Here is a 12,355-nt window from a genome sequence, read left to right as displayed (position 1 = left end):
GAGCGGCTATTTATGAAAATTGTTATACAGTTTTTATCAAGAGAATACTCGCGAAAGTAATATCCGTCTTTATGTCCTACGGGGTTAACTCGGTTGCGGAAACGTTTCATAAAATCCACGCAAGACTACATTACAATCTGATTACACTTTTACAGACAGTACTTTTATTGCTCGCAGGAGAGGAACTGCTAGGAAAGGACATTCATCGTAGAATACTATGTTAAACGTAGACATCGCCTTTAGAAACGCGCTTCTTTTTTCATCACATTTTCATCAGAGCATATATTGAGAATGTCGTTTCACCGTAACATTACTATGGCATAGAGGAAAATATTTTACACGATTGACGTTAAACCGCGAATGATAAAAATTACAAAGGAATAATCGACACGTCAGGGGTCGTCCTTGTTGGGGTAAATCGATCTTTTAAATCGAATTGTTAAGCGTAATCCTTATACAAAGATCGAAAGAAAAGGATCGACGAAAGGATAGTGGGGAAAGTGACTGGTGGGGTTGAACCGCGTGGATTGGCTGCGCGATACGCGATTTGCCGCCGAGGGGGTGCGACAGAGGGTGCGTTCCCAGGTATATATACTCCTGTCCTGCGGTGCGAGCGGCCGATTCGATTTCAACTTCTGAATATTCCATTAGGATACAGGAAATCTTTTCGTCGCAACGAATTCATACTTCGACTAATCGGTGAGTAATAATAATTTATGATAAAACTCTTGAACAACTAGGTGTACTGATCACGCAAGCCTATCGTTCATGTTGTTTTTGTGTAGTTTACTTTGATTAATAAAATCGTTCTTATCGAACTATAATCATCTATAAACTATATATCCTGCAGTGATATCTTGGTAGTTAGATGCGTGGTTAGATCTACGTTTTCGACATATCCCCAAGAAATTCAATGATTAATGTATCCATATCTATTTCGACATTGATAACATCTTATACGTGATTACACATTTACCTTCCTTACGAGTAACAAAAGTTACGATTTAATTCTACAAGTATAGCTCTATCGCTTTGGATTGAAATAAAATCATTGTTTTTCATTAATTCGAAGTAATTCTTGTACTGGTAATTCGCATTGTTCTTTGAAATAATTAATAGCATATTTATTACTGACTATTGGAACGTGTTAGAAAGATACAGACAAGCAGTGTTCTCCTCGTTATTAAAAAAAACTTGAAACGTTTTATAACTAAGACTCGATAGTATTAATGAGATCTTGTAGGATGGACCTGTAATAGCTAGAATCAACTAAGTTTGAAAGTAATATGTCGTGATAGGTTCGATAACTCGTTATTTCTGACGTTAACTCGTTATATTTGACATGTGTGTGTGTGTGCTACCGTTGTTTGACATAGCAATCAGTTTTACATATTCAATAAGAATTACCTTGTTGAATAAGAATTTTTCTTTTCATGAATATGAACTGCACGCATCAACCAGATCGATGCAAATGAACTTATAGTTTAATTATTGTGCGTAGTTACTCTCCTCTTGAACTTTCGAGTTAACAGGTTCCATTAATTAAGTCGTTCTTCGCATTTATAAATCCCGCGACATTTAATGCGCCATGAAAAGTTAATGCATTTATAAAAAGACGGGATATGAAACATGCAGCGTATGAAATCTTGTATGAATATTCGTTCTCCTTTACAATCACATTTGTTGCTGGATTATCAAGCTTACGAGAGTATCTTTTATGTAGCTAGTTTACGCCAAACGATGTGTATTCTTTTAGACCACAGACCTCTATAAAAGGAGGAAATAGACGACTCGACGCCCCCCTTATAGCGAGCAATCAATCCACAGCACGAATTAAATCATAGATAAACCTCGCGTATTATCATCTTAATGACTCTTAATTGTCACGTATTTAGTGTCGCAGTTTCTTTGTGATTTTCATAAAATCATATTATCCGTAAAATCAATGCGTGAAAGACGATTTGAGACGATGGTCAAGTCGGTCAAGACGGTCTAGTTTCGCGGGACTTTGAAAATCTCCGTAAATTACCAAGACCTTGACTTTCGAGACACGATGCCTCGAATAAATTGATCCGCCGATCAATTGCATTTCAATATTAAATTTTAAATCATCGACTGCTCTCCGCGGAAAGATTTCAATATCGATGAAGTTGAACTCAATTTCATGTTTAATTTCCATTTGCATCTGTACTTCCTGTGTCATGTTATCCGGAATTGTTCGAAATTGCTTTTCATAATTCACGCTATGCTTTCACGTACACTTAAATACCAATCGAGGGAATTTTAAGCTACAGTTGTACGGCTTATTAAATCAGACAATCGAATGATATTTCCAATCACGATGTACGGTTAGAACGAATACGATTATTTATGCTTTCTGTGGAACAGAGTTGAAACATGTGTGAAACAAGCTAAATATTATACCAATGAATTAATAACGATGAGAAAACGATTCGTACGATTCCTTTGGAAATCAACCGTTCATTTTATTGTACAATACGACGATATTTGAATTATGATAGTGAAATATTCAGTGAGATGTCAGGCAAATTGAAAATGAAATGCTTATTGATACAGCTGTGTTCGAAATATTAAGTGTATTATGAAACGGGAAAATTTGAACAAGTGGATAATGTGCAGCACAGAAATTTCTGTTGATTCGTGAACATTGTGTGGCTTGTGCTTTATTACGTAATTGAGTATGCCATAAAATGCCAAGAAAAAGTGTCGTGTCTAACGAGAATAATTTCTTTTTTTCAGTAATCGGTGACTTCTGACGAGAAGAATGCAATCGTGTTTGAATAGCATCTACTTGGTTGTCGTTCTTTTTATTCTTGGAACTGGGATTGTTCATGGCGAACCGGGACCGATGGCCAGACCAACTCAACCAGATATATTTACGAATCAGGAAGAATTAAAAAAATACCTCGATCATGTTACTGATTTCTATTCCCTTAACGGGAAAGCGAGGTAATAATGTATTTTGACGTTATCCGATATATTTTTTTGAAATGCATTGAATGTTCGGTAACTGGTGGTACCTATAATCGAGCAAGAGGCGATTTCTCGTGAAAAAATAAGTCAAACATGTAGAATAAAGTTTTTCCACATGAGACAACGTTCCCGAGAAAAGATGTTGATAATCTGCTCGATAAAGTGCGTATCAATTCTATGTTTCGACCTGACAAATTTCTGTTCTCGATGTTTTATTAAATCAAAGGTATATTTTAGAAACAAAAGATAAGGGTGCGCGATACGTTATAAGAATTGTATAATAATTTAGATCAAAGAGCATAATAATTGCATATGAAATATTATAGTCGATATTTTCAACAGCTTTCACGTTAATAAAATTAATTTTTGAAAATATACGTATAGGCCTATTCTTATTTACAAAATCATTTGAATGAAATACAATAAAAAACCAATAATACAGATCGACAGAAAGTATGATGATTGTAATGATAAGAAGCAAATAATGACATTGAGCATATCTGTATAGGTATAAAAAGACGAGCAGAGACAAATAGAATCAGCCCTTTTGCTCGGTTGTGTAACGTATTGTTTGACGCAATTAATTCGTATCGCGTTTACAACAAACGTATAAGCAATTTACAAATTTTGATGAATATTGTAAAAATTTGAAACTTTTCCTTCGGGTGTGATAATTGTAGGAGATACGGTAAAGTTATTATAACATTATTATAATGTTTCTAATACGTGAATAGATATGGAAAAAGGGGAAATGTTCTCTCCTCTGTACCGGAAGTTAATTATGTTTGGGATTCGATGAAAACAATCCTGGAAAATTCTCAACGATCACAGCAACCGAAAGCAAACCGACAATTCGAAAAGAGGAAGCAAGAAGAGAGTGGATTCCTCGATGAGGTGGAAAAGTATGGCCCTAAGAAGAGCACTTCGCGAATCGATTCTCCGCCTTGTCACGTATTAGACACAGTTGAAAAATACTACGACGATGTGCAATAAAATAATTTGCGTGTCCTATACCCTGTTTACGACATATACATCCCGTTACATTCGATTGTTTGTCAGTTGCTCTATTTAAATTGCTTATCAATATTATAATAAAAATAATTCTCTTTGTAAACAAATTTGCCTCAATTTTCAATTGAAGGCAAAAAGTGCCTCCACGAATTTAAAAAAAGGTAAAAAGATGACAACTAGTCATCTCGTTACGATTTGTGCGAAATAGGAGGTATTAATACGAAATAAACGACATTTTATTTGATATATTTTTTAATATTTTATTATTAATTAGAATTTCACAATACATATATTCCAATTTCTTCATTACACTGAAATATAGATATTATGAAAAATAATTATGAGAATTATATACAGAGTTAATAAATGTAAAAGCATTTATATTATGCTCCTGCAATTTTACCGGACGGGGTGTTTTTTTCTTATAAATTAAATCTATAGCAAACATAACAGAAAGATTTTTCTTTTACATTCATCTTACTTACAGTGATAATGCTCCTTCAAGTCGCACGCACCAATTATAGGGTTGAAAACCAGAGCGTCTGGACATATTCTTACAGGCGACCTCATTCCATCGCGACATACGTAATACTTATTGCAGTCAGTTTCATGCTGTATTTTTACGTTTCCATTTGGTGGACAATTACTTACTATTGGCGCATGAGTTGGATTATCATCAGGCAACGAGGTCGGTTTCGATGTAGTAGTTGACGGCGTGGTCGATTTCGATGGAGTAGTTGGCAGGGTGGTCGGTTGCGGTGAAGTAGTTGGCTGCGTGGTCGGTTGCGGTGGAGTAGTTGGCTGCGTGGTCGGTTGCGGTGGAGTAGTTGGCGGGGTGATCGGTTGCGGTGGAGTAGTTGGCTGCGTGGTCGGTTCCGGTGAAGTAGTTGGCGGGGTGGTCGGTTGCGGTGGAGTAGTTGGCTGCGTGGTCGGTTCCGGTGGAGTAGTTGGCTGCGTGGTCGGTTCCGGTGAAGTAGTTGGCGGGGTGGTCGGTTGCGGTGGAGTAGTTGGCTGCGTGGTCGGTTCCGGTGGAGTAGTTGGCTGCGTGGTCGGTTCTGGTGAAGTAGTTGGCGGGGTGGTCGGTTGCGGTGGAGTAGTTGGCTGCGTGGTCGGTTCCGGTGGAGTAGTTGGCTGCGTAGTCGGTTCCGGTGAAGTAGTTGGCGGGGTGGTCGGTTGCGGTGGAGTAGTTGGCTGCGTGGTCGGTTCCGGTGGAGTAGTTGGCTGCGTGGTCGGTTCCGGTGGAGTAGTTGGCGGGGTGGTCGGTTCCGGTGGAGTAGTTGGCGGGGTGGTCGGTCCCGATGGAATAGTTGGCGGGGTGGTCGGTTCCGGTGGAGTAGTTGGCGGGGTGGTGGGTTCCGGTGGAGTAGTTGGCGGGGTGGTCGGTTCCGGTGGAGTAGTTGGCGGGGTGGTTGGTTGTGGTGGAGTAGTTGGCGGCGTGGTCGGTTGCGGTGAAGTAGTTGGCGGCGTGGTCGGTTGCGGTGGAGTAGTTGGCTGCGTGGTCGGTTCCGGTGGAGTAGTTGGTGGGAAAATGTCATAGCATTTTGCTTCTGGTTTTGGTATTTTAAATGGCCAGTCACAGACCTGCTCTTCTGGATTGAAGACCAGCCGATTTTGTCCACTGCCAAACCTTGGACAGCATAGTAGGCATGCAAGACCTCTTAAGCATTTATAATATTTATGACAGTCGTCGGGATAAGGAATATGATGCGTATACGTCTTGTTTCCTTTACCAACGCATTGCTGCATTGGAATACAGTCATGAGATATTACTTCAGGGCATTTTTCGTCCGCCGTCGCTATAGTGACAGCAATGAACAACAGATATAACACTGAAATATATGAAAAGAAAACATTATTGTAGTTTATCAAATTTTATCTTTAACTTACATCTTCAACTGTCATTATTTATTAAGCGTACATATTGGGAGGCTGCAAGCATTTTTGTTCGCCAATTTTTAAAATCAAGTGCCTGCCGTTTTATTTAAACTACATCTTTTTGTCTCTTACTTATTATACTAATGGACATCGCTATTTTCTTTATGAATTTTTTCCTACGAGAAATTGTTAAAAATATTCGAGTTACTTACCCTTCATTCTGTATAATAAAACGAAGTCACCATTCCTTATCTACAGAAAACTGACAAATATAATCTATGCGAATCGACTTTTATAATGGACTGAATCTTATCATTAACATATCATTTATCTTATCTCCGCCAATACGTACATCCTTATTTAACTTGGGATCAGTTTACCGAAGTTTTAGTTGATCATCATTATTCTACCATTTCTTTTATATTTAGAGCTTGATCTATCAAACAAATAATTACATAGGTACAACGTATTCAGCAAATTAAAAGTTTCGCTTTAATGTGTTACGTCATAGAATAAAAGTACTGTTTTACTTATAGTATAAAAGAAACAACATAATGTATTTTTTGATAAATAGGGAAAAATGCCAAAGGAAACTTTATTTGTTTGAAAAGGAAAAATATTGTAATGAACAGAAAATTTTTCTCAATTTTTCGAGAATAATAAGATTATCTTGCTATTCACCATACTTCTTCAAAACGAGGGTATATATCGTTATCATTATGGCGTAATACTCGAAATCAATTAAATAACTTACTAGTAACATGATTTTTACTCTCTTTCTACTAAGATTTCTAATCTTAAGTACGATAGATCAAAATAGAATACAATGAAATAATTCTAATAGAAAAATAAGTTATTTTATTTCATTATTTGTATTTCATTAATTTATTATACCTAAACAGTTGGAAATTTTTCAGACTGAAGGTTACGTGAATAATAATGTATTGGGTCACAAGATTGATATTGATTTTTATTGATGATAATATGAAAGTTATGTTAAAACATCCAACAATTCAACTCATTCAATTCAACATTCAATTCATTGTGCATTCATGCATAAAACAATGGAAGTTCTGATTTAAGTTACAGAATATACAAATTTCATCGTTAAAAGCGATTTCGAATCGATATCTTATAATATTGTTTTGAAACTGAGTTAGCCACATCAATCAATAAAATTTACTGTAAGTGGTTGTGGACAGCAAAAATCCGTCAATGAAATTACCTAAAGTCGCTTTTTCATGAAAATTTTCTATACCTATACTTATACATTTGACAATTTCAGTTTTTGATAGAAAAACAAATATCAGCAAATGTTTTAATAAAATGTAATGTGCGCAACTTACTCCAACCAGATACACGACACAATATACACGATTTAAGAATATTTATTCTTTATTTCAGTAATATGTGCAAAATTTATTAGAACTGCGATATTTTAAAATTAACTGTAAGACCAATTATAATTTACCTCATAACCTTCATAAACCCATACCTCTATTGATGAAACGATGGATTTCATCGAAAACTAAAATATATTCAAAAATAAAATAAAAGTACTTTGCAATAAAAATTATCGTGTTTCAATGGAATTGTAATCTAGTTTTGAATTAGTTCCTTTTAATCGAAACGATTAACGTATCTATACATTTCGATATCGTTACTTTTATCAATTTATATTCTATCATAGTGTTACGATCCACATCAGCAGTATTGTCACGTCTACGTCATGAATATTAATATAACTTATTAAGTGAAAATATATTTATAATTTTAATATCATATTTAATAAATGATTGAGTTAGGATTGTAGATCCACCGAAACTATGTCAATGAAAATTGCTAGATTGCGTTTGAACCTTGAAAAGCGTGCAAATGTGGTATCAAGATATCATTCATATAATTACGCCCAAGTAATAGACAAAAGAATTAGAATTCATGAATGTAAAGGATGTATTTTGTCGACGATGAACGCCTCCATATTCAACTTTAAACTATTTACTGTGCATCCATTGGTAAAGGAAATTAAATTAATGTCAGTTAGACGTATATTTCACATGTTGTATAATCTACATATCTTATTTTGCATATTTTACTTTTATTCATATAAATTGTATTACATATTTATCGGTGGTCGGTTTTCAAATTATTTTCTTCGTTTTCATCACTCCATAGGTATAGCCCAATTTGATTATTCGACTCCCCTCACGAGTATGCCGGATAATAGGAATTCTACCGTATCTACATCTGGGGGATATTTCGACATTGCGAAAATTATTTAACATATAGAATACAATGCAACATCCAACAACTTTTATTTCCATCGAATACTTTACAATCCGATCTTTTATATTTTACATGGTATCTTTGACTTACATTTGCTTTTTATGTAACTACTACATTTATGGTAATGTTTATACTCATCAGTCACACTTTTACAAAATAAAATCGTGACAATATACATGGCGATGGATCGAATTAATTAAATTAATATCGTTTCGCGGTATGTATACGTATAAGAATAAATGCTAATTGAATGGTGTCACTTATCTTTAATTTTATTATTTACAGAAAATTTGCGATCTGTGATTAAGTTTAATGCAGTCGTCCTAAAAGACTACATAAATTAGAAAATATATAAAAGCAGCATTACGTTTTAACCTTGTAACATCGTAATATTATGGAATTCAGAAATACTCGATGAAGGTGTTACAACAAACCATTTATCTTTAGTGATTATTCTACGAATTCATTTCTTTTTGCTTTCACGATTCATTTCCTAGCTTTTAAAGAAAATTATTCACAAATGGTATATCCGACCACAAAGTTTTGCTTGCTCGTAAGTCGCAATTGCAAACATCTGAAGGTACACAGGTCTGACGTTGACTATCATACCGACTACATCCAGGGCAATTGACGACATAAGGAGCCCCCATTGAACATATGCAGTATTTGTTGCAATCTTGGTGTTGCAAACGGATAATCGGACTAGAAGACGTCTGCTCCGGACAGTGCCCTATACAGCGATCGACTACTCTATCTGACGAATATTCATGGTAACAATGGGCCTCTTTATCCACACAGGTCGCGAGTACATAATCAAAAGATGATGCACCAGGGCATTCTGAGAGATATTTGTTTCCGTTTTCGCATGTATAGTAAAGTTTACATTGACAATTATGCGGTATAAACTTAGAAGTTCTGGTACAGTCAGTTATGAGCGGGCATGAGTGCGATTTTAAATCTACGTTTTCGGGCCAGTCACATTCTCCTGTGACATTATGGTAGTACAGACCGCTGGCACATCGCTCGATAAACACGTTCCTACCGCTGCATCTACAATATTTTTGACAATCATCTGCGTAACTACTTGTGTTGTGTCTTGTGGCCTCACACATTCCGCATTTCTTAATTTCAACACATGATGGGCTCACATAACAGTGAGCATATCTATTATCGACGCATCTTTCTTCTCTATAGTCAAAGTATTGTCCGTTACTACACCATCCAATTTCTTTCCAATTCCCTGAACATGTATAATATTGGTCACAGTGACATTCATGAGGAACTTTCTCGTAACCGAAACCACAGTCGAAAGGATTACACTGCGTCGGCCAGTAACTTATGTCTTCTGGCCACTGGCAGTTTTGTGTGTGACGATCGTAATACATATGGCGGGGACAGGTTTCTACTGTGGCGGTTCCCTGGTAGCAAGTACAATACCGGTTGCACTCCTTGTGGGGCAACCGGCTAGTGCCTGACGAACAGGTGCCTTCGCAATTGTTATTTCTATCGGGGTAACAGACAGCTTTGTCTTCTGCCAGACATTCTAACAGTTTCCAATCAAACTTTTGGCCTGAGCGGCACCTGAACCATTCGTATCGTCCGCCGTGACATTCGTAATATTCATTGCATTGACATTCGTGATACCTTCGCTCTCCTTCAATGCAATAGGGCCGGACCGTAGTTGTGGTCGTGGTCGTGGTCGTGGTCGTGGTCGTGGTCGTGGTCGTGCTCGTAGTTGAGGGTATGCAATGTACATTTTCTTGATAGTCACAAATCTGATTTATACGATCGAACACTAGATTTCGAGGACATTGCCTGATCACTTTCTGTCCATTTTCACATTGATAATACAGATTACAGTTTTGCGGATATGCTAAACGAACAATACAATTACGACAATTACACAAAGTACATTCATAGTCTGTATTATTAGGTGTTGTATCATCAGGTTCGTCACTGCCACCTCCGCCGCAGCCGGGAACATTCTTAGGTAGATCACACGTTTTAAGAGTTGGATTGAAGACATGTCCTTCAGAACACCTCCGAAGGCATTTGTGACCCTCATAGCACTCGTAATAAAACCTACACTCCTTATGAGGGAAGCGATCATGGCTATAGGATGGACAGTCAGTTGAATTAAAACAATTTGAATCTAGGTAACTGTCGTCAGTATACTTTTGGTTTTTACATATGGCGGCATGCGGTAAATCGCAAACTTTTCTAATATAATCATACATCATGCCTTCAGGGCATTCTTCTATAAACTTCTTTCCGTCTTCGCAAGAGTAATACTTAGCACAAGAGCATTCGTGTGGTATGAATGTATATCCTTCTGGTGGACAATCTAGAACATTTCTTTCTTCCACTGCATAAGGTAGGAAGTATGTGGCCAGGTCGGTTTGATTGAAGTTCGATGAACACTTGTATCTCGGAGGCCAGGTACATATACCCTTGGCTTCATCGAAAGACAATCCATCTTCGCAAACTTTCTGTACCTTAACACCATTCACGCATTCGTAATACAAACCGCAATCCGTCTCATGAGAAATTCTCTTAGTACCGGTTGCAGGACAGTGGACATTAGACACACATTGTCTACGTTCATCGTCGAATACATGACCCGATGGGCACTGTCTTACAGCGTATTGTCCATCGACACATTCGTAATAGAGCGATTGGCGATAGTGCGGAAGAAATACAGGCTCCAACAATTTACCTGTTGGACATGAATCGTAAACTTTACACTTGGCGGCATCTTTGTGTACACATTCTAGAGAGTCGGAACAAAACAGCTGTTCCTCGTCACACGTTTTTAAGACTTTTTCCCCGTTCTCGCATTTGTAATATAGACTACAGTTGGTGGGATGAGGTTGTATGAATTCGTCCTTTGAACAATCCGGGGCTCTTGACGCGCAATTTGCCTCCCATGGCAAAGTACAATTTTGAAGTTCAGGATCGAAATGTAGCTTCTGTCCGGGGGCAAATTCTGGGCAATTCGAGAGTTGTTTCTGCCCATTGGAACATTCGTAAAACTTGGTACAATCGTGTTTGTGAGCGAGCTGTACGGTTTTTCCTGAAGATTCTGGACATTTTGTTGGAATTTCATGTATTTCGGCAAAAGCGTTCTCCGTCACTGCCAAAACGGCAATGACCAGTAATAATAAATCTGAAATAGAAGAAAACATCGAATCTGCCATTCTGTATGTCAATACTATTCTGTGTGTCATGAAGAAAAAGCTAATTTTTGTTTAAATGGAAACCAATGTCCCCTACATCTTATAGAAAACTTCCAAAAACTTTAGTGAAGAATTTGGTGATTTTAATTTTTACAGTTACTGATTACAAATGACTATTATAAGCGATTAATATGTTTTGATTATCATCATCAGTGACGGAGTAAAACGGGTTCCGTCATTGGTCATGATTATTGCTAATCAAAGGAATTTTGTCATCGTTAATGGTTATAGGTAACTAAAAACAGTATGGATCGTCAGTGTAGCAACCTGACCAATGCATATACGACGCAGTGTTGAATATAGGGGTGCTAAGTGTAACAGTTAACGGCATAACAATTTTCAATAGTGGTTTCCAATAAGCAAAAAATGTTTATCTATGATGATTATTCCTAATTGAAAATGGTTTCCTTCGTCGTTAATGTTCACCAGTATCCGAACAGATTTATTTCGTTCTCTATATTCTCCCAAAGAATATACGTCTACATCATAGTATCATATATACTATATGCGATATAAGATAAAGTCCCGAAAGCAACATACGTGGTTGCGAACTATATCACAAGTAAAATTACTCACCTCTCATTCCAACAGTTTTATTTCTTACGATTGAAAAATAACACACCTTCCTATAGTCGGTTTTTAGGAAGGAACTGACATTACAATATTATAAGATTTGACTTTTATAGCTAAAATTTATCGGACTATCAACATATCTTGCTACTTTGTACTGGGCGATACAATCATTTAACAATGTAAGTTTAGATTATTTTCAAACGATAATTCCTGTTATTACTTTACCCGTTATTTTAGATTTATCACTCCGATTTAAATTGGCTTATCGTTTCGGAATTCACATATCAATGGTGTAATGGAGGGACAATAGTCCATAATAACGATACAGAAAATATGTTATATACTTAGATATATATTTAGGAGGGCTATGAATGCCAACT

General features: G+C 36.7%; 2 protein-coding genes across 2 annotated transcripts; one reads left to right on the top strand and one right to left on the bottom strand.

Moving 5' to 3' along the window:
- The first annotated feature begins 546 nt into the window (after positions 1 to 546).
- Positions 547 to 4,249, top strand: LOC100645385. Its single transcript, XM_003400231.4, has 3 exons — positions 547 to 699; positions 2,761 to 2,970; positions 3,729 to 4,249. The coding sequence occupies exons 2-3, from the start codon at positions 2,786 to 2,788 to the stop codon at positions 3,985 to 3,987; spliced, it is 444 nt and encodes a 147-aa protein (XP_003400279.1). The 5' UTR covers positions 547 to 699; positions 2,761 to 2,785; the 3' UTR covers positions 3,988 to 4,249.
- A 63-nt stretch (positions 4,250 to 4,312) lies between these two features.
- LOC110119815 lies at positions 4,313 to 12,119 on the bottom strand. Its single transcript, XM_048411539.1, has 3 exons — positions 11,979 to 12,119; positions 8,669 to 11,332; positions 4,313 to 5,834 (listed from the first exon to the last, which is right to left on the bottom strand). Exons 1-3 carry the CDS (start codon positions 11,983 to 11,985, stop codon positions 4,483 to 4,485), a joined length of 4,023 nt encoding a protein of 1,340 aa, XP_048267496.1. The 5' UTR covers positions 11,986 to 12,119; the 3' UTR covers positions 4,313 to 4,482.
- Positions 12,120 to 12,355: the final 236 nt, after the last annotated feature.

The sequence above is a fragment of the Bombus terrestris genome, chromosome 13 (assembly GCF_910591885.1).
Source record: "Bombus terrestris chromosome 13, iyBomTerr1.2, whole genome shotgun sequence".
In the NCBI taxonomy this organism is placed as follows: Eukaryota; Metazoa; Arthropoda; class Insecta; order Hymenoptera; family Apidae; genus Bombus; species Bombus terrestris.
This window is presented reverse-complemented; position numbering and strand designations above follow the sequence as displayed.